This window comes from Arvicola amphibius, chromosome 8 (genome assembly GCF_903992535.2).
Source record: "Arvicola amphibius chromosome 8, mArvAmp1.2, whole genome shotgun sequence".
Lineage (NCBI taxonomy): Eukaryota > Metazoa > Chordata > Mammalia > Rodentia > Cricetidae > Arvicola > Arvicola amphibius.
The window spans coordinates 55,806,915-55,830,251 of NC_052054.1; the positions used below are offsets into that span (position 1 = coordinate 55,806,915).

Here is a 23,337-nt window from a genome sequence, read left to right on the forward strand (position 1 = left end):
TAGGGAGGCTAAACATTTCTTTAGAAGTTCTGATGTCAGGTGCCAGCCAGGCCTTCCTGTACCTTAGCGCAGTAGGGACTGACGGGCACTGGGAATATGGCAAGAACAGAAAGGAGAGCAGTGGCTGAAGTGCTCCTGTCCCACCAGAGGATTTTGCCCTGTTGTTGTTGTCTTTTGTGTCCAGGATGTGAGGTGGTTGCCATTGTATTTTGAAGACACTATTAAAGAATTGTACTGCAGGGTAACAAATACCTTCTTCTTTTCCTTTTTGAATATTTTTTGTTTAGTCTGGAATGGATTGGGGAGGCGTGCTCTTTACATTAGGGGTTTTCCTTGCTTTAATTGTTAATAAAATTTGAATTTTAAAGTGTTAATTAAAGCACCCTTTAAATTTTTATTGCATTTTAATTTGTTTTATTGTTGGGGTGTTTGCCCACCTACCATGGTTTGTGTATAGAAGTCAGAAGACAACTTGAAGACTAGGTTCTCTCCTGCCATGTCAGGGATCAAACTCAGACTACAGTAAGTGTCTTTATCTGCTGAGTCCTGCAGCAGGCCCTATAGTACCATTTTAATTAGCAATTGAGAATTATCAAAAAAAAAAATCCATCAGGTTTGGTGCCTCTTAAGGCAGAAATCCTTAAGCCAGACCATTTGTTCTCTCTGATAAAGCTTTAGTTGTGCTTCTACTACGTCCTACCCCCTTGAGCACATTGTTGATAGTCAGCAAAACTCCCAGCTGTTAACACTCCTCTCAGATCCCAAGGGTGTGTGGCCGCCTCCACGAGGTAACAGCCTTCTATAGTGGTTTTAAATGTGCACTAGAATACTTTTGGTCAGTGGGTTCGCCCTGCTGTTTTCTCCAGGATAGTTTCACTAACGTCAATCTTGGGCAAGCACAGTAATTAAGAAAGAACAAATACTTTCATATAGCAACAGAATTTTTATCAGAATTCATTGCAACCTCAGGTTTCTGTTCAGGGTGAGACATTTTGCAACATTTAAACTTTCTCCTTGTCTTCATTTCCTGTTAAGAGGATAAAACAAGTTTGAAATCCATTTAATTCACTAAGGAATCTCAAAAGCCAACAGAGTATCTCTTCTTTGTGGTTTTTGTTTCTATTGATTACTATTGGATTTCTTTCTTGGAACAGATGGAGAAAAAAAGAACCAAGTAATGATTCACGGAATTGAACCAATGCTGGAAACCCCTCTACAGTGGCTGAGTGAGCATCTGAGCTACCCAGATAACTTTCTCCATATTAGCATTGTCCCCCAACCAACAGATTGAAGGAGCAGCTCCTCGCTGGATGGAATCACCTTGAGTCAGCATGTCACCCTCGCTTCAGTAAGGTTCCGTGGAGGCTGCAGAAACACGTGGCTGCCTGCAAGGCTAGGAGAAAGAAGATTCCATGAGAGATAGGGCAGCCGGGCAGGTCTGACTGGGCACCACCACTGCTTTGCTCCACTGCCGTCATTAAACCTCAGCTGAGACATGACAGGACCACTGGAGCTCTTGTCTTCTCATGAAATACAATGCAGCCGAAGCCTTTGCTCTAGGAAAAAAAATGGAAACGTGCCACAGTTCATACTTCTGATTAACAAATAAGCGGGGTATTTCCTAAGGTGACCATGGCTGAACCTTAGTCAAGAAAGTGGAAACATTGGTTGAATTTTCGAGAGAATTAGACTTGAGAAAGTAAAAGAGAAATTCTGTTATCAATAATTTGCAGTAATTTTTTTGTAAAAGATCAAATTACAGTAAACCCATCTTTCCTTAATGAGAATTTCCTGTTTACAGTCAGTCTATTGGTATGCAAACAATCTTGTAACTTTGATAATGAACAGTGAGAGATTTTTAAATAAAGCCTCTAACTATGTTTTGTCATTTAAAGCATACAGTTTGTCACTTTTCAAAGACACCCCGATTCCCATACAGTAAGTCATTTTTTATTCTGTGTTCCTATTTCTCACTGGCATAGCAAGGGTGCAGGGCGTAGGGTAACTTGTCTCAGGAGCTATTACAGGATTTATTACTGCAACTTGAAAATCTGTCATCTATACACTAAAGGTATGAATAATAGTAACTGTCTTTGCTGTTTTGTTGGTCACTGTAAACCTGTCAAATCAAAGTATGCCAAGTACCCATCTAAGGTAATTTGGCATATTTTGAAACTCCCATTCCTTTCCTTTGGTTTTTGGTTGTTTGGTTGATTTGGTTTTTTTTTTTTTTTTTTTTTTTTTTTTTTTTGGCTCCAGGAGTACTGTGTCACTATTTTCCCCTGGCGCCAGTCTTTAAATTAAATTCTGAAGGTGACCTGTCTCTAGACTGCAGTAGCTTTTCCTTATCATTACCAAAAACATCCAGAGGTTCCTGGAACTCCTCCCACTATAAGGGAAGTTTGCTGCACTCTACGGCCACTGCTTGGAGACTCCTGCAGTTGATTTGTGAACTAGCTTGCTGTCCACATTGAATGTCAACCTATCTGAGTATGCAAAAAGACAGTATCATAAAATAATGGTTTTCGATTCTATAATAAAAATGATGTTTTCTTATAAAATTATATGATGACTCAGGTGAGATCCTGTTAGTGCTCTTTGCCTCCTCCCTCCTACACCCTTTGTGATTTTTCACTGGTTAACATAGATTTATTCACAAAATGAGGGAAAGTTGATCAAAGAACAAATATCCCAGAATGGAAATTATAAACATAACAGTAAAAGAAGTAACATTGGGTACCAATCACAGAAACGTAGAAGCGAGTAGAAGGAAACTGGCTGACTAAACAAAGTGCCCTTTTAGCAAAGGCAGGAGAAGATAGTGACACTTGAGTTACATAAGGAAAAATCCACTGACTTGTGTTTTTGCAAGATGTTGGTCTGAATATGATTGTTCACATTATGGGTGTTTATCCGTCTGCTGAGTTTGGGGATTTTCCCCTTGGTGTTTTGACAGACTGATGAGAGCATCACTGAGTAGAGGGGTCAGATGCCAGGGTGTGCTAAACTGTGAGGTGTGGTCAGAAGGTAACCATGGTGATTTTACAGGTGACACTGGGGATTCCTGGGGTATTTTAGAGCTCCTGGACTTCACTTTCCGATTAACAAGTAAATTATACCAAGCCACAGGAGTGCCACAGACAAACACCTGTAAAGCCGGGTAAGCAAGGGCCCAGTGGCCAGAGGAATGTCCGTCTTCATTCCTAGAGGCTGAAGGTGAAATATTTACAGACCAAGATCAGGACTTCCCTCATCTTCAGACTGTAAGTTTCCCCTTAGAAGAATGAGGACTAACAGAAAAGAGGGCCACAAGTCTCAACAAGTGGCTCACTCTTAGGGGGAAAAAAAATAAGTATTTTATTGGCATTGCCAACAAGGAAGGAATTCCGACTATAGTGAGTAATCACTTACCATGTTACTCATTGCATAGTTGACCTTAGCTGTGAGCATAGATGGGGCTTAATTGATAATCACTATGATTTCTTTTGGTACCTAGATACCCCCAGTAACCTATTAGAATTAAGCATAAGTAATGATTTACAGAGTATCTTCCTATCTCATTATAAGGGAGGAGTGTCCCCAGGCCATATTATGATTTTTCCAGTTCAGTAAAACCAGGTGGATTATTCTAAGAAAAGAACACGGATTTAACATTTAGTGACTAGCTTTTTCTCTCCCCCCCCCCCACTTTTTGAATTTTATTTATTTGGGAGGGGCGCACAAATGCTTGTCACAGAATGAGTGTGGATGGAGATCAAAGGACAACTTGTGGGAGTTGATTCTCTCCTTCCACCTTGTGGGCCCCAGGGATTGAACTCTGGTTGTCAGTCTTGGCAGCAAGCACCCCTAACGCCTGAGCCATCTTGCTGACCCATCAACAACTTTTAATGGTTATCATTCTACGCCACGTTTGTTTAAAAGTATATTTTCATATAACTTACCTTCTAATATTCAAAATTTGGTGTGTGTGGCTCATGCCAGAGAATGCAGATCACTTTTTATCCTGCTCCTGACTCAGGTCTGAGAGAAGTCAGGGTGCTTGTTACTTGTGCCAGCATAATTCAAATAAGAGAGTGAAATCCTTAGGTATTACTGGAGAAAAATTAGAACAATTTGGGCTCTTTTGTGCACAACCAGGCGATAAGAGTTGTTCACAATACCTTTCTCTGAGTTCTGTTCCTCTGTTTTCTAAATATATTTATATGGCCTGAGAATACTCGAGAAGAGGAGGAAGGAGGAGCATGCATCTTGTTCATGTTATTGGATATCAAATGGCACTCTGTAATTGCAGGTCTCTTGTCTTTTGCTGCAGAAGTGACTGGCAGGCAGTACAGGCTGCACTTTAGAGCTTTGATGGCTTTAAGCTGGCACATGTGGTAGGGATACTTTCTCAAGCTGGGCAGCAGTAGGAATCCCCAGGTCAAGTAGTCCCAAAAGCAAACATAATACCCTTCTGTGTGCTGTATTGTAAAGCTACCAGATTTACAGGTACGTGAATCAAATGCATTGCAGTTGAGTGAGGGTCTCATATGTCCTAGGCTGACCTTAAACTCACTGTGTAGCTAAGGACGCCCTTCTGGTTCCCTGCCTCTGCCTCCCAACCCTGGGATTACAGATGCGTATATCGCCCTATTTTTCAAATGCATTTTTTTTTCAGTCAGATATTTTCAACTTGCCCATCTGAATCAGGGAGCAACTACAGAAAGCTCTTCATTGTGCACCTTCATATGACGAAGGGGATCCTTCAGACTTCCTCAAATACAAATTATAATCTTTTTCTCAAGTACTAGCAGGTATGCTAATGTCAAGTTTTATAGGCCTAACCTTGTAATCACAGACTTAAACATTCTGTGTTTAGATTCTAGAACTACTCACTGGAAACTTGGGTTTTTAATACTGAACCATTTTAATTTAGAGCATGTTAGGATGATCCAGATAAAGGTAAGTCAGGAATTTAGGAATATTTAATGTGCTCTGATACACCCTCTGGCCCCCTAAAAGTGCTTGGTGCAAAGCTTACTCCTACCTCTAATCACAAGACCGCCCCCCCCAATAAAAACTGTCTACAAAAAGACAAATTTATGGATAATAACATTTTCAAGTAGATCTTGCATTCCTGTCAGAGTTACCAACAATAAAAATAGGACAGACCTTGTCATTTAGAAATCAGTGGTGCAGAGTTCAGTTGGTTGGAGTTGGCATCGCCGAATAAGACATGCTTACTCAAATCTGCTCTCAGTAGGAACCACTGTGGCCCGGGTCCTTGCGTCAGCCCACATTCATTTTAGCTGTACTGTCGACCACAGCACAGGCCTGTGTCAAGACTCCCCTTAGCAGCCCCTCGGTTGCTATTTTGAGCTAGCATCTGGAGGTCTGCATTAGCCTGGCCTTTTTGTAGATGAGTGGTTTGTGTCGTGCTTGTGCTTGAGGCTGTCCTGCTGAAAAGGAGAGTCGATGAATACAGCATTTCCTGACTCCGGAGTAGAACCTTTCCTTCCAGGCTCCCAGCAACCGTTAAATAGGGGCTGGAGTAAGTCATTGGGTACAGCTGACTTGGGTTTGGAGCATGACTCTTAGCCCCTTCTCTGCTTTGAGGCAACTCTAGCTGTTTAAAAAGAACTCAAGCTTCTAACTCATCTCCAAGCCAACCATTTTCAGTTGCACATTCCTTTATTGGATGTGTCCCATTTTGGATGTCACTTCCAGAATCATTTACCAAGTTTATATTGACTATCTGATATCTGCCAGGTACTCAACAGTGTAGAGAAAAGCCCTCAATCTGTGAGATGGGAATCAGATGTGTGAGCACTGCCTCGCAGGCACTGGCATGTGCAGCAGATACCTTTAACTTCTAACTGGCTCTGGCCTTGCCTAAAGTAGCAGTGACTGTTGTGTGTGCTGTGTCGCTGGAGGTTCCTCTGTGGAACAGGCTCTGATGAGCACGCTATTACTCTGTTGATGTCTAGCTCTTCTACAGGGATAACTGATGTATAGACATCTACTGTGTCTGCTCCCTCTCATTTTGTGAAGAGTTGGGGAAACTATCCCATAGCTACCAACCTTTTCCTGATTTCTCTTCACATCTCCACTAAAATGTCATCCTGGTGCCTGCATTTCTCTAACTCTTCCAGATGCTGTTTTGAAATTCACTGCCATCTCAAGTCTCTGATAGGCTTCAGTGATACTGGTTGTCAAGTCTACAGGGTGTCATCAAGGCCTGGATCAACCTTTAAAAGGTTAAGGAGCCAGTCAGCTTGGGATAAGCAAATAATTTGGAGGTGTGCATGAGACATGAAAAATGAGAGAAGGAAAATGCCAGGTGAATGTTATTAGCAGCAGCAGGCCACCTCAGATACCTGCAAAACCCAGAGATGAGTTGTACTATTTGTTTCTTTTGTACCCAACATCTCGTGAGATAGTGCAAGTTAGCCTTGAAATGACTCTCACGCCCTGGCCTGAGAGGCAGTACACACCACACTCAGCAGCCACAGATGCAATGACTCTCACACCCTGGCCTGAGGGGCAGTACACACCACACTCAGCAGCCACAGATGCAATGACTCTCACACCCTGGCCTGAGGGGCAGTACACACCACACTCAGCAGCCACAGATGCAATGACTCTCACGCCCTGGCCTGAGGGGCAGTACACACCACACTCAGCAGCCACAGATGCAATGACTCTCACGCCCTGGCCTGAGGGGCAGTACACACCACACTCAGCAGCCACAGATGAAATGACTCTCACGCCCTGGCCTGAGGGGCAGTACACACCACACTCAGCAGCCACAGATGCAATGACTCTCACGCCCTGGCCTGAGGGGCAGTACACACCACACTCAGCAGCCACAGATGCAATGACTCTCACGCCCTGGCCTGAGGGGCAGTACACACCACACTCAGCAGCCACAGATGAAATGACTCTCACACCCTGGCCTGAGGGGCAGTACACACCACACTCAGCAGCCACAGATGCAATGACTCTCACGCCCTGGCCTGAGGGGCAGTACACACCACACTCAGCAGCCACAGATGCAATGACTCTCACGCCCTGGCCTGAGGGGCAGTACACACCACACTCAGCAGCCACAGATGAAATGACTCTCACACCCTGGCCTGAGGGGCAGTACACACCACACTCAGCAGCCACAGATGAAATAAGACCATTGCTGCAGTGCTATGATAATTGCTCTTATGCACTAGACTTACTCTGGGTTTTATAGAAGTCTGTGTAACAGATAGAGAAGAAAATGGTAGCATATATTCTGGGATAAACAAGACCAGTATCTGTGAGAAGACAACAGAGAGAACTTAACTACAAGGAGATACAAGAACGGGCAATGAGAAAAATTACAAATGAGGCAGTGGCAAAGACTAGCTTTGGGCTGTGGTAGATGACACGGGTCGATTTGACTCCGGCACGTTTGACAATTGGCCACACCTTGTTCCATTCTTCACTTTCTTCACTGGTCACCACACCCTGCTGCTCTTCTTATCTCAGCTCCTTTTCAGTTTCCTTCCCTTCTCACCTTGATTGTGGTGTCCCAGCATTCACCTTGGGGCCTCTTCCTCTACAGTACTTAAAATCATCCCAAGGCTTTTTTTTTTTTTTTTAATGTCTACATGTGGTCATGATGGTTTATGCCTTTAATCCCCAGGAGACAGAGCCAGGGAGATCTCTGTGAAGTGACACATACCTTTAATCCCAGTACTCTGTGAGTTCAAGGTCAGCCTGGTCTACACAGTAAGTTCCAGGATAACCAGGGATATGTAGAGAGACCCTGTCTCACAAAAACAAAACAAAGTGTATGTGTATAGGCTTTTGTAAAGGTGCCAGAGCCAACAGACACCAAACGGTGTCAAATGGAACTGTCCTTAGAGATGCCTGGGAGCCACCCGGTGGGTGCTGGGAACTGAATCCAAGTCCTCTGTAAGAGCAATCAAGGTTCCTAACTGCTGAGCCATCTTCCCAGACCCACATCTTAGGATGTTTAACACCCTTGTTATCAACACTGACCTCTAAGCTCCAGACAACACTCAACCACCTTCTTGACATCTATGGCAATTCTATTCAAATCAAAGCAGAATTCTTGGCTCCCCTGCCTCATTCACCACCACCTGTCCAATTCTTTCCTGTCAGAAATGCTCCTCCCCTGAAATGTGTGAGTCAATATTAGTGCCACACTTGCCCTTCTCACCCATCCTCTGTCCATCCGTAAGTCTCAGTCTGTCTACCTTGAAATACAACACATTGATGACAATGTTTCTGTTACTGCTGCCGTATAAGGCTCAGCAACCAGCCACCATCTCCTCTAGTCTACTGCAGAGCCTTTCACATGGTCTCCCTGCTTCCGTTCTCACTGCCTTCAATCCTGGTGAAACCTGGATCAACTGCAGGCAAGCTGGAAACTATTTTGTACTCTTAAATGTATCCTGTGCTATTCTGTGTGCCATTCAAGACACATTAATAGGAAACAGCATATGCCATTTATCTGAAATTTCCTAGTTCTGCATTTTAGATGAAGTCTTCCTAAACTCGAGTTGCCCTCCCCTCACACATTCCCGCTTGTGTTCATTGCTACATAGCTGTTCCTTGGTGGGGTGTAAAGCTCTATGAGGGCCAGAACTGTCTATTCTGTCTTTGTCTACCAGTGCCTAGCAGCATTGTGAAAGAGTCATTAAGTAGTGCCAGGTGGGCCGGGCGGTGGTGGCGCTCGCCTTTAATCCCAGCACTCGGGAGGCAGAGGCGGGAGGATCTCTGTGAGTTCGACAACAGTCAGGGTTACACAGAGAAACTCTGTCTCAAAAAATGAAGAAAGATGTATTAAGGGAACAAAGATAATGTTTGCTGGAGTTCTTGAGGGCCGATACTTAAGGTGCTGATTTTTTTGCACGGAGGGGACCTTGTAGTTGAGGTAGCAGTATAGCAAAGAGGGAGGAAGAGATCAAATAATAGGAAGATAGTTCACAAACTTCACAGGGACCAAGGGTAATAATGAATCAAACCTTGGGATTTAGCAAGTAAATACTTGAGACCCTCATAAAAGCTGTTTTGAGTTGAAAGCTGTCCGCTTCTGCAGATTGAGGAAATGGAATAAGATTCAGTGGTGAAACAAGGTTAGACTCTCCCATGGGGAGAGAAACTGAGTCTTCTGGATCCAGGAGACAAAGCACAATATGCACACGTTTAGGACTAGTGAGATGCAGGAGCGATGGCCACCCCTTCGGGGTAGTGAATGGCCTGCGGGGTGGAAGGAATGGACAAGTTTCACAGTGAGCATGTGAACGATGATCCCTGTAGCCTTTTCTAACTAGTGAGACGGGTGATCTGAAAGTCCCATTGGCCTTTGTCACTGAAGATGACATCCAGTCTTCATCCCGAAGCATGACCTGAATGGGACCAGGCAGTGTCTCGTCAGCAGGCAGAGCTATGGCCATGGGGTTCTTGTTTGAATGCAGCTTTTGATGGATTGGGTGGGGTGGGCCTGGGGTTCAGCACTCCCACCCACATCCAAATAATACTGGTGCTGCTGGCCTTCAGCCTTACGTTCTAGGTTCCACAAGACATCCCCCTCTTTTTAAAATAGCATCAAGCTCCATTTCACATTCGACTTCACCTTACAGTGAAATCTGTGTAAGAAAAATGAAGACTCCTTTCCTCTGAAATGAGGTGGAGTGTGATTGCAAGATGCTCTTAAGTAACTCAGAATTCCCGTGTGTTCCTCCAGCTTCTCTCCCAGCATTCAGGAAAGACCTGTCTTTGGAATTTGAAAGTACATTGCTCTGGAATATGCGAGAATAGGAAACTGCCTAAGAGCAGCATGTGATCTTGATGATATATTTACCTCAAGTGAAATACTGGCCGGTTATTTGTGCAAGTTCCCGTTAGTGGATTCAGAGAGAAGAGACATTATCCTAAAATGTTGTGTTGTACAATGTGTTATTAAAGGTAGGAGATGCTGGCAAGGCGATGCTCGTTTGGTTTTGTTGATAGGGTCTCACTTTGTAGTTGTGGCTGGTTTGGATATGTAATTCAGTAGTCTTGAACCCATAGCAACTTTCTTGCCTCAGTCTAGTGCTAGTACAAGGCTAGCAAGAAATACTTTGTAACAGAAAACAACAAAATATGTGCTATTTACAGACCTAGGACTTACTTTAAAAATTATTTCTGAAAGTAGAACATAAAGACTACAGTGAGTGTACAGAGTTCCTCATACCTCTTGCCCGCAGCTTCCATGTATTTACCACAACCAGTATTGATACATTGTTGTTAACTAAAAGGCCGTATTTTATTCTAATTTATTTGGGTCTACAGTACTAAGATACCATATCACATGGGAGTGTTTTTTTATTAATGTTTTATTTTTTCTTTGGATATTTCATACATGTATACAATAAATTTTAGTCCTATGTGCCCCACCCCCTCTCTTTGCCCCCCTCCCCAGGATCTCTTAACCCACTGTCCTACTGACTTAATGTCTTCTTTATTGTTGTTGTTGTCTCTTGAGTCCAACTGACGGCGTACACGTGGGTATGGGGCCATGTACCGGAGTGTGGGCAGCCTACCAGTAGCCACATCCTCAAGCAGTCGCCTTTCCTCAGTGGCCCTCAACTACCGATAGCTCCTCAGCGATCTGCATGGGATTTCTTGTCACCTTCATCCTCCTGTTGTGCCACAGATGGGGGGGACTACTCAGCTTGTGAACCACGCCTCTGTCTGAGTGCAGCTGAGGCTACTGTATTGTTATTTGCGATTCTAGGAAAAAAGTCCACTGCAGCACGTGCCCTGCTCACCCTGCCATGTGCATCAAGTATCTGCTGTCATCCAGTGGGGCCAGGGTTCTGTCTGCCAGCTCTCTCTACTAGGTGGTCTTGCATTATCTGTGCTCCCCCACCTCTACTGCTTAGAAAGCAACATGAGGCCAGCATTTCCTCCCCTCGAGCTGATAGGGTGGAATGGGCAGAATTAGCTCATCCTCTGGGCAGTCTCTAGAGAAATCATTTGAAATTCATTTGTAAGAAAAATTTGACTTTTGCATTCTTTTATTAAGAAGACTATTTCTTTATATGAATATAAATTAAGATGTTTAATGCTTTGTCTACAATCTAATATTGTGCTCAGAATTTGCAACGTTGGTGCCTGGAAGCTTTCCAGGTGGCCCCCGTGGCCTGTAACATGCCCCCATACTTTTGTTTGTGAACAGTTTCTTACTTTTTGGCATTTAAATGTATTTCTTGCCTCAGGCCTAAAATCCAGTATTTTTTTTTTCCAAAGGATCCTGATTTCTTTTATTGAGAAGTCTTGTTTTGTTTTTGTTTGGTTGGTTGTTTTCGTTCGATTGATTGTTTATTTTTATTTTTGTTTTTGTTTTTTGAGACAGGCTTCTCTATGTAACGGCCTTGCATGTCCTGGAACCAGCTCTGTGGACCAGGCTTGCCTCAAACTCACAGAAATCCACCTGCCTCTGCTCTGCTTCCTTAGTGCTGGGATTAAAGGCATGCACTACCACAGCCAGCTAAGAAGGCTCACTTTTTAAATACTGGCCACCCACCCATCCATCACGCACTTGGTGACTACCGTATTCTACCCTGATGCTACATCAGACCAGAAGCTGGACATACATTGGAGAAGAAAGCAGATTAAAATCCCAGCATTGGAAAGCTAACCTGGAGGCTGTGAGGTAGACAAGGCACAACTCTAACCAGTGAATACATAATCATCGCTTTGATGCACTCTCTGAAGGGAAGGGACAACTGGCAGAGATTTGAAACAACTCGTGTCTGTGGTCTAGTTTAGATCAGGTGGTTGGAGAAAGTCTCTGTGAGTGGCTGACACTTAGGAAGCAGCTGAAAGGTGAGAAAACAATTCATTTGAAGAGCAGAGGGAAGGGCACTTGCTGCCCCACCTGAACTTGATCCCTGAGATCTACATGTTAGAGAGAACACATCCCCATAAGTTGTCCTCTGACCTCCATGCACACCTACATACACATTCATATATGCCTAGATACATAGATACAATACGGTTCATTTTTAATCACTTGTATTATAGAGCTCACAAATGGAAACAGATAAATTAAGATAACCAATCAAACACTTGCCCAGTTCCAAAGTGCATCTCAATGAATTCCTATACTGCTAGAATGTCCATTCTGAAGCCGTGGAGTTTCATTGGGATTTAAGACTTCCACTATTTTTAGGGACTTAAACCACAAAGAAAAATCTATAACAGAGTTGAAACTAGCAAAACAATTAGCATCATACCTGCTTTCGCAGCTCATGTGCCCTGTTGCCCTTTGGTCTCCTTTCTAAATTTTCTATTGTACCCACACAGCTCTTTACATAAGAACATGTATACATTATAGCCCGGATCACATATAAAGAAGAATGTGCTAGGTTTTTCTTTTTCTAGTTGGCCAATGCTATAAATCTAAGTCCATCCATTTTCCTGCAAGGTTCATTTTTGCTTTACAGACGAATTGTATTCCATTTCATATTTGTACTACTATTTAAAATTTAAATAAATTTTCAAAAGGAATAAAATAGTGAAAATATTACCTTATCTGAAGTCTATTCTATGTACAGATTGTTATAGTCAAAGATGATAAAGTGCATTGTTTGTTTTTTTGATGGAGATTATGGTCAAAAAGAAGTTTGAAAGCTACTGTTTATTTAGGCAGCAATAAGAGTGAGTAGAATGTTCTGAAAAGAGAAAACACTTGATCAGCTTGAGGATCTGAGAAAATGCTGGTATGCCTCTAAGGAACAGGGATAGGGAGAAGTCACAGATGGAGGGAGGCAGTGGCCACAGGGACCGAGCAGGTCAGAACAGTATTTAAGTTGAAAAATAAAGGAAAACATTGGACTGTCTCTATTGTTGTTTATTGTTATTACTCTGTCAAGACAGTGTGCTTCTGTTTTGTAGTCAGCCCTGGCTGTCCTGAAACTCACCAAGTAGACTTAGCTGTACTTGAACTCTCAGAGATCTACCAGTTTCTGTCTCCTGGGTACTGGGATTAAAGACATGTACCATCACATCTAGCCATTTTTAAAGGAAGGTTTACTTCTTTTCAAATTACATTTAAGTGTGTGTGTGTGTGTGTGTGTGTGTGTGTGTGTGTGTGTGTGTGTGTGTGTGAAAGAGAGAAACAGAGACAGAAGGTTTGCCAGTTGATTCACCATGTGGAGCCAAGGGACTAAATTCTTCATCACTGGACTTGCTGGCTGGAGTCTTCACCACTGAGCCATCTCACCAGCCCCAGTTCTGAATAGGGAAGTGAGGATGTCTTAGATCTTTTCAGGTATTGTGTGAAAGGGGAAGGAGAGAGCAAAGGGCAGAGTAAGTGGCTTCTGGTCATGTGAGGAGTCACCAGGGCATATCCATGTTCTCTGAGGTGTCGGAACATGCCTGGAGCGTGGCCAGCCTGTATGCTGCTACACAGGCTCTGACCGCTGAGCTAAATGTCTAACCCTGATACTTGTGTGAATAGGTTACAGAGCTCTAGGTAAGAGGGAGAGAAATCAAGTCATACTTGGAAAGCAGCACGTCCTGCTGTTAGGCTATGCGGAGGGACTGAAGGGAAAAGCACTCCCTTTGCACAAGTAACTCGGCACACTCAGTCGTGCGTTCCTGCTGTGGAGCTGAGGGTGTGTTCCTTTAACCGTGCTTACTCAGTCATATTGCCCAGAAGTGGAAATAACAGAATTTCCAAGAGAAACTGAGATAGAGCAAAATCTCAAAAACCAGTTCTCTTCACAGATTTTCAAACCTATATGACTTATAAATTATGATGTCGAATGTCTGAACTTCCAGAAGAGTCCTCCACCCACAGATCAGAGTCCTAAACTCCTGGGAGCTCAAGGCTCTGTCCGAGATCTAGTAAGAAAATCATCTTTGTTCCACAGAACCTTCTGCCTGGCTCTCCGTTAATGAAGAAAGGACTGTGGCAGGACCCTTTCCTGACACTCATCTCGTCACTGTGGAACCGAAAACGCCTGCAGCTGGCTATCCACCCCTGCAGTTTCCTTTGCAGAGGACAGTTACTTGTCACTGAGATAGGACTCGGAAGAGCATTGCCTTCGTCTGAGCTGGGCTGCGATGGGACAGAAACCTGAAGAAGCCAGATCTCAGGACTAGAAAGATGGGGATCTCTAGGAATCTGAAGTGGGATAGTGGTGCTTGTGCCCCCAAAATGATGATAGGTTTTGAAGGGATGCTTTCAGGCTGACTGAGAAGTAAAAGCAGAAACCGGAGGTTACTGGGTTCAGGCAGTGTTTTCATTGCTTGTCAGTTCTTGTGTGATAGAAACTCAAACTGAGCAAACTAAGGGGTTGTTTTTAGCTTGGTTCACAGGTTGGCATTTTTGGCACAGATAGTTTAGGGAATGTGGACTTTGAAGTTTCTGCGAGGCCATTAAAAGAGATTCTCTCTCTCTCTCTCTCTCTCTCTCTCTCTCTCTCTCTCTCTCTCTCTCCCTCCCTCCCTCCCTCCCTCCCTCCCTCCGTCCCTCCCTCCCTCCCTCTCTCTCTCTCTCTCTCTCTCTCTCTTTCTCTCTCTCTCCTCCCCCCTTCCCCCCCAGGACACTTTTACGCTTTTCTCCAAAGGGCCAACAAATGTTTCCTCAAACATCATTGGCCAGAACTAAGCCAGTTACCTGTCCTGATGCATAGTCTGAGGGGCATCACCAGCTCAGGTCCCCAAGAAAGGAAGTAGAGAGGAAGTTCCTTGGCAGCTGAGGAAGAAGTGAGTGTTGAGGAGGCAACCTAGGAATGCTGATTGTACCACCTTCATTACCGTGGTACAGGCCAAGTTAGATCAGGAGCAATACAGACATTGAAGAGACATTTTCCATCTTTGGAGGGAAGAGGGCAAGCAAGGTCTCCCTGTGTAGACCACAGTGGCCTTGACCTTAGGATCTTACTCTCTCTTCCACTTGCTGTTGGCAGCCACTCCTGGTGGTAGATAAAAATCTGTTCAAAACCCCCAGCTCAGGCTGCTTCTAGCTAAGACCTCTTCAATCTCCAATTTCTTCATCTAAAAAAAAAAAAAAAAAAATGTGGCTCATGCCTATAATTCTAACACTTAGAAGGTTGAGGCAGGAGGATTACCATGAGTTCCAGGCCAGCCTGGGCTACAGAGTAAGTACTTTTGAGCCGGGCGGTGCAGAGTAAGTACTTTTGTGAAGAGCAAAATGTAAATGGTAACCCCTCAGTGAAGATCAAATTCATAATCAAAATATATGTTTGGCCCAGCACTTGTGTGGCAGAAGCAGGCAGATCTCTTGAACTTCAAGGTCACCCCATCTACATAGCTAGTTCCAGGTCAGCCAGGGTTATATTGTGTGATCCTATCTACAAACAAATAAACAAAAAGACATAAGGAGGGTGAAAGTATATGTTTATATATTTGAAAAAATCAGATAAGAAGTAAAATTTTTTTAAGGGTGTCACATACAGTTGTTGAAGGCAGCAATGAGACTCATTTCCACCCAACAGTACAGTGAGCATAAGAAGCTGGGCCTGCTAGTGCCGGGCAAGTCAGGGCCATCTGGTGTCTTCGTTGCAAGAAAGAGGGCTCACTGGTTCAGAACCAATCTTAGGCAGCAGGTGTTCAGGGCTGGGGTGGTGGAGTTTCAGCTTTGATTTTCTATGAAGTCGTCCAGGTTATTAAAATGGTGACCCTGTTCTCTTGTTTAAGAACCGGTTTCATTTCTAATGACACAGCACCATCATGCCATTCCTTGATTTAGTCACAAGAACCAAAACTAAAGTGTGGCTGGTTTCATGTTGTTTTTATAGCAGTTAGTACAGAGAACAACAGGCTCATGCGAAAACAGATGTATTTGCTATCTGTTTCTCCATCTGCTGCCTCCCGGATTCACAGCCCATCTCTGCCATAGTTTGCTCCTTAGCTTCGTTCGGTTCTTGTAGGAGAGGCTCCCTTGAGAACAAGAACCTGCCTGCTCTTTCCAGGGAGGGCTGGGGACACTTTTTTTTTTTTTTTTTTTTTTTTTTTTGAAGAGGAACCGAGTTTTGCCATCCTCCCAAGCCTTTCACAGCTTAGAAGGAAGAGGTATCAGAGAGAGATGTGTGTTGCCCATTATGAGCAGTGAGAAGGGTTTTTCGTGTATTGGGCCTCAGAGTACTGAACTAAAACAAGAGAACCTGTCTAGTTCTCTGGGGAAAGCCACATCTTAATAACAATGCGAAAGTTCTCACAATAAATCATAGTCTCCTCACAGAATCCTGCCGCTGGCTGTGTTTCTATAATCAGGGTTAAAAGTGAATGTTTACAAATAAAGAAACAGAAATGGCCTAAGACTGTAGCTAAATTAGCAAAGTGCTTGCCCAGCACTGCGTAAGCCAGGCGTGGTGACACAAGCCTGTCATCTTAATCGTTTGGTTTGGGAGGGTCAGAAGTAAAGAAGTTCAGGGTCATCCTTGTCTACAGACTGAGTTTGAGGCCAGTCTCTGCTACATAAGATCCTCTTTAAATACACACACACACACACACACACTTCCATAAACATCAGTTCTTACATGTCTTCAGATTTAAGAATAACAACATAGAAGCCTGAGCTAACTCCCATGTAATTGCTCTTTCTGTGCTCAGGTTTCCTTGTGTATAAAATGCAATTAATAGGAGACGCCTAATAGGGTGAGAGGACCGCTTACATGAACAAATGCATACAACATACTGGAGAAAGCACCTGGCAGAGTTTGTGCTCCTGAAAGGTCAGTTGTCCGCGGCTGGGCATGTAACTCGGTTGTGCTTGTCTGGCATTCACCAAGCCCTAGGCTCCATTCCCCAGCATCACATAACACAAGGGGCTCTGCCTCATACCTGTAATCCCATTTGGGGAGGTGGAAGGATGAGAAGTTCAGAGTCATCCTTGGCTACAGAGGATGAGGCCAACCTAGGATGAGTGAGACCCTGTCTTGAAAAACAAAGCCAATCAATAAATATTAGTTGTCATTGTCCTCACTTCATGGCTTCGTCACCTGCAAGTTGAATGTCCTTATCTCCACACAGTCACACCGCCTGTCTCCCTCAATACCTGTTCTACCCTCCATTAACTTCAATCATTCCTGTGGCCTTGACTTTTTTGAAGCAAGGGTGAATCTTGCTTCCATGGTAACAGACTGGTTGGTCTCTTCCAGAACTGTCTACTAACCAGAGTTTGTTGTTTTTTTAATGATAAACATAACTCAAATATGATATCATATTTATATTCTGATCCAGCTCACCAGGAGATTGGGTTTGGGGACTGTGTGTCTCATTTTGACTTTGCTATGCTACTATCAAGCCTTCATACTGAACCTTCTTGTATAGGAGATTGGGTTTGGGGACTGCATATCTCACATGACTTTGCTATGCTGCCGTCAAGCCTTCATACTGAACCTTCTTGTACAGTTGTCAATGTTTCCATATTTGACTAAATTTTTTACCTTAATCCCCTCGTTTAAGAAAATTCTTTGATGTTGTTAAGAAAGCCATTCTCCATTTCATTTTTCCCCTCTTGTTTCATCTCCCATCAATAGTTTCCTAATGTGTTCACTCTCTGAGAAGTTCAAAGAACAGTTTGCCTGTTCATTGCTCTCTCTGTTAATGGGTCCCTCAGACCTTTAGCCCCTCCCAGATTGCAAATTTCTTGAGACCAAAAGCTGCTTGGCAGCACTCCTGAGGTTCTGGGCAGAGCACTGTCTGTTAGGGGACTCCCAAGAGGGCTCTCCCAAGCATGTGGCCCTCTCTACTCTTTCCCCTGTTATCTCCAGAAAGTCTCACAGGCCCTTTCTTTCTGAATTTAGTTAGACCTTCAGTAAGCAGGGACAGACCTTAAGGTGAGGGACTTTGGACCCTGGATCCAGAGTCTGAAGGTGATGTGTTCAGGAGTGAACCTGGCCTCCACCCTCAGCTGAAGTAGGACATTTTCTCAAGCAGAAGGTCTCCTCTCTACAGCTACCTCATCATGTCCTTTGGGTCTGGTTTCTTCCTCCTACCCAGTGTCTTTTGCCTGCTTTCCCCTTTCCCTGATTCACTTCCAGGCCACCCTCCCCCGGCCTGTCCTCATGCCTTCCCTCTTACTCTTGCTTGGTCCTCTCTGTGTATCACGTAGGTTTCTGTTCCCTCTCGTTCTTTTTCTTTCACTTTCCCCCGCCCACCAGCCATTTTTAACAGTGTCATCATGACTTACAGTGTGGGAACATGGAACTCGCCGTCTCCCACATTACACAGCCTCCTCTGGATTCCATGTGACCAGCATTCCTTCGCTGAGCCACTGGGGCAGAATGGATGCTCCACCACTACCAGCTGCCAAGGCCGGGCTCTCTCTGAGTCCCTTCTTCCTGCCCACTGCAGAGATCAAGGCTAGAGCAGAAGATGGAGGCCAGAGAAATCAGCCACAGTGCCTGGCAGGAATATTGGGCAGTGTGATGTAGGTCTGACCCCAGACACCCCGTCAGGTCAACTTCCTCTAAAAACCCCAGGGGTCGGGCAAGGAATCTGAAAGGAATGACATGAACTACGGGGAAGATGTGGGCTGCCTGTACAACTGAGAGCAGAGGTGCTGACATATATGCCTATCTTTATAATTTAAACTCAGCTGAAATCCAAGTGAAATGAATAACAGGGTCCCGCGGACATGCAAGGAACACTCTTCCCTCTTCCTCCCTCAACCCCACGAGTTCAGGCTTGCGCAATCTGTTCTTCCATAAAGGTTTGCCAAACAGTCCAAGCTGAAGTTAGATCCAGGATCTCTCGGATGCATTCCACCTCCCTTTCAAAGGTCAGCTGTCACCGGCAGCAGCTAGAGCAACCGGGATATTAGAGTGGGGGAGGGGCGGCATGCCGCCGGTGCTGGGAATGGGACCTTCTTAGACTCGGGTTCACAGTAAAAGGGACGTTTTTGTCTGTCTTACAGGCAAGTCAAAGTTGGTGACTCGAGTGGTCAGTGTCCCTTTGCAGCCTGGGTCAAGGATGGAAATAAAGCCTCTCCCTGTCTTAGAGGATGGGTTTCTGCCAAGTACTGTTTCCTGCTGGTTTGCTACCTTGGCCTTTGGCAGCACCCAACTAGCACAGTGAAAGTGATCATTGCGCTGGCTGCCTACAAGCCTCTGCCGGCATCTTCTGCCCTGACCTGCTTGTCGGGGCCCTCAGAGCCAGCCTCAAGGCTGGCTGAGGAAAAAAGAAGTGAGCCAGGTCTCTTGGCGTCTTTCCGAATCCCAGAAAGGAACTAACTGCACCTATTCCACGAGTCTCTTCCTTTTCGTTCAGGTGCAGGTAGCCGAAGCCCACTGCCATGGTTCCACTGTGTTGGGAAGGCTTCGTTCTCTACTCAGTGCCGCGGGGTGGGGCCTGATTAAAGGTGATTGGGCTGTGAGGGCATAGCGGATTCTCAGAAAAGGGAGTGTTCAGTCACCTTTACGCTCTTTGTTCTGCTGTAGGGTGTTGGGCACAGCGTCCCTCTGCAGCTGCTACCCCCTCAGTCTCAAACTTCCCAGTCCGGAGAACCATGATAAAAATATTCTTTATTAAGTCCCTGGTCTGGTTTTGTTGACTCCGCATGGGAAGCCTTACTTTCTCTGAGGAGTGGATAGGGGGTGGGATGAGGAGAAGGTGGGAAAAGCAGCAGTGGGGGAGGGAGGGAGGGAGGAACTAGGATTGGTATGTTAATGTGTAAAATTAAAAAAAGACTTAAATAATAAACAAATAATAAAATGATAGGAAAAAAAGTAACTAGCCTGGCATTCTGTGACAGCTTAACAAAAGGAAGGCATCTGCCATGGGTGTACCCTCTTGACACCTGCAAGAAAGCAGCCACAAACTAAGAGGCAGTAGGTCTGCAAATACCTTAGTTACCCGTGGAGCCCAGTCCTGGTGCTGAGAAAGTAGTTAATGTTTTTGGACTCCGTGCATATGTACATAAGAAAAAAAGAAAAAAACAATGGAAATCTTGCTCTGCAGGAATGCATATTTTAAACACAATTCTTAAAGAACTATTTCCATAAAACCACAGCTTTCATGGATATCCACCAAAGTCCACCAGTGTACGATTCAAGCTGTCTTATATCAGAACTAAGTGTGTAATGTTGCCCAGACAAAGTATTTATCTTAGGTTCCTTTTAACTAGTTTAAAGTTTTCAGAGCTGAGCTCCCCAGGGTTTTGTCCTGGACCTATGGATGCACATTGAAATGCAAGAAAAAAGATACTTTAACCTCCGTTTATATCTATATTTTAATCTGAAACAGCAAGAAATTGAGCTTTAGTAGTAGTAGTAGTAGTAGTAGGAATAGCAACAGATATGACTAATATTTAGTGTGCACAGCCACAATTGCACACATGTGCAACTTATGAATGCGTAGAAATGTGCTGCAAATGCAGGCTCAGTGTTTTGAACTAGATTGTGTGACCAAAGTGCTCGGTGGGACTTCTTCTCCTGGCCAGTGCAGGGTAATAGACCAAATATGTCTTCCTTCCTACAGCAGCCTCCACAAGAAATGGAGACAGATTGTTTTCACAACACTATACGGCAGGGAGTAAAGAGCAGTGCTCCCTGGGAGCCAGGAAACAGACAAGGGGCCCCAAGCTTGCCTTCACTCCTTACACAGTGCTCGTATTGCTTAATAAGTGGTGTGCGTGTTTTGTTTTTAAAGCTTGGAATCTTTTTTTCTCTAACGAGACTGTCAAGTCTTTGAGAACAGAGGCTGCCTCTCCTGGACAGCACACCCCTAGTCTATAGTGCAGTTGCTATGTATTGGTTGCCAAATAGACATTCAGCAAGATCAGAACTGATGGAATGCGGGATCTACGTGCACCGTAGATTGTGTAGTCTGTTGCCTCATTACACTGATGAAGGGACATGGCCAAGCAGTGCGGTGACTTGCCAAAGCCACATGGCCCCTCGTTGGTAAGAATTAGTGGAAATTTTCTACTCTCTAAACCAGTACTCAAGAAGTCAGCAAGGCAGAGAGCCTCAGGCTGCACAGTGCCTTTGCTTAGGAGGCTGATTGCACTATTTACAGAGCAGGGGTATGATGGAGCATGAGAGGTTAAAGGTAGCAAAGACAGATGCTGAGAATTACTGTGAACAGGGCCACTGTTAGAGTTTAGACCTGGGGTGCTGAAGGATTGGTCCCAGGTTGTGGTATTGGGTAGTAGTGTCTGGAGTAGGCATCCAAGAAGCAGAACCTTGTAGGAGGTCTTCAGATCGTTGGGAGCACGTCTTTGAAGGGGATGGTATTATTATGCAGTTCCTGCTTTCTTACTCTCCTTCCCTGAGTGAATGGCTTTGTTGTACTGTCTACCTGTACTACGTGACAGTACAGCACTACTCCTGTATTGTGGCGCCTGCACTACAGGACCATTCACAAGCCAGGCAAGGGCCTGGAGATTTAAACACACAAAGACACACAGAGACACAGGTCATCCTTGAAACAGGATTGCCCCTTTATTGTGTCCAGGGACAGCTTATGTAGGGATCCTTAACTGATAGCCACGCCCCAGCCAAACCCAGAAACCACTCCCCTGCCATCAGGAACTCCTGAGGGTCTCGTGCTCAGAGCAGCTGCAAACATAACATGTTGTTTACAAGAAATTCAGGATCTGGGGGTTCACAGCTTCCAACACTTTGTCATGCATCCCCTGCCGCAAACACAGCAGGACCAATGGGTTATAGACTGAAACTTGACAACTGTGAGCCAAAATAGACCTTTTTCTTTATCAATCACTAACTTCAGACATACGTTACTGTGTGGAAAGCTGGCTACCCAACCACCTAGGGTGGAAGGGATAGCTGGACACTGCTCAGTTCCAGACAGATGTTGAAGGAACTTGTAGGCTGTGTGAAGAACCAAAAGGAAGCCATCTCTGAAATGAGCCCAGAGATCCCTGGGGACTTTGAAGGAGACACCGGAGTCTAGATCAAGGCAAGCCTTTCCCAGGAACTTTAGAAGAACCAAGGCCACACAGAGTGATCATAGATTTTTAAAGCCTGTCTTTGGCCACTTATTGCTCACAGCGCAGCCCTGTGGATCATATGGTCATTCTGAAAGCTGCGAAGGGTGGGAACATACGGAGAAGTCCATGTGGCAGCTCTACCTACTGTCTCAACACTTGGCTGGGCTATCTCTGGAAGTCCACAGAGAAAAGATGTAGTGCCCCAGGGCTGCTTGCTGGTCAGACATGGAACACCTCAGACCATAAGATGTGGTATGGCACAGAAAGAACTGCCTCCTCAGAAGGGAAAGAACCCTGACAGGGTATTCCCATGAAGTTAAAGCAAAATCTGTGGATCCCTTTGGACCGCTCCCTAAGGCCTGGTCCACATTCAGGCAGCCCCAGTGCCGTCACTTCTCGAAAGGGTTTATGCCAGTGTCTGCTGGGAAGTGGAAGCTGTCATCACATCTTTCCCTTTGGGTTTTTTGCTAGAGTCAAATCATTGCCATTTCCTCAAAATCCTTGAAAGGTGGCCTGGTTCTCTCTATGCACTTTGTCAAGGATGCAATCAGAACTTCTAAGACTTGTCACTGTGTCTTGTTAGACGCTATCCTGACCCAGCATGGGGGACAGATGAATGTCATGGTAAGCACCCAGCAGAGATTTGTGGGACTTTAGGATGACGTTTCCTGTTTAATGTGGTCTCACAGTTTGTATTTTTTTACACTGTTCATTTGGGCTTTGCCTCACAAAACAATCAACGGAGTCTGAAAGTATATGGTGATTTAAATGTGACAATGGCAACCCCTTGGTCCTGAAACCGCACCAAATTCCTCTAGGAAGGAATCAAGCCAGAGATCCTACAGCTTAAAGCGAGTCCTCTGAGCTAGAATTGCTCTTTGAATCCTACCCAATGTTGGTTGAATCTCCTCAGGTTCAGAGCCCAGCATGGAAGAGGTCTTTAAAGGACAAAGGTGACACCCAGGATTAGTCACAACAAGCTGTGCTCAGTTGCACCCCCACACCATCAATCACCCACGAGCAGAAGCCACAGTGCAAAGGGAGAAAGACAGGTTACAGGCAGCAAAATGGGTTTTCTGTACTCTGTCTAGACTGAGCAGTCCAGGGCTGCTGTGGGTCTCTGATTCAGAAATGAGGAAAGGGTGTCTTAGAGTCACTGTGTTGTTTGCTTGTTTTGTTTTGTTACTTTATTGTTTTCTTCTGTTGTAATTTGAAGTAATCAGAACTCTGAACACCAGGTTTGATCCAAAAACACTGAAAGACAAATAAAAAATAGTTATTAATAATTAAGGAAAGTATGTATTTTATTCTCTCAGGGGCTGGCAGTCACATATAGCCAGCCACAAGTACTCTGAACTCAAAATGCTAACTTGATGTCCCCA

At 44.6% G+C, this 23,337-nt stretch overlaps 1 protein-coding gene across 5 annotated transcripts in view; it reads left to right on the forward strand.

Moving 5' to 3' along the window:
- Atg5 (autophagy related 5) overlaps window positions 1–1,894 on the forward strand; it is a 112,999-nt gene extending 111,105 nt beyond the window's left edge. For all 5 annotated transcript variants that reach the window (XM_038340278.2, XM_038340276.2, XM_038340277.2 and 2 more), the window contains exon 8: window positions 1,155–1,894. In XM_038340278.2, the coding sequence (XP_038196206.1) occupies window positions 1,155–1,291 (137 nt within the window). In that variant the 3' untranslated portion in view covers window positions 1,292–1,894. The remainder of the gene's footprint in view (window positions 1–1,154) is intronic.
- The last annotated feature ends 21,443 nt before the right edge of the window (window positions 1,895–23,337 follow it).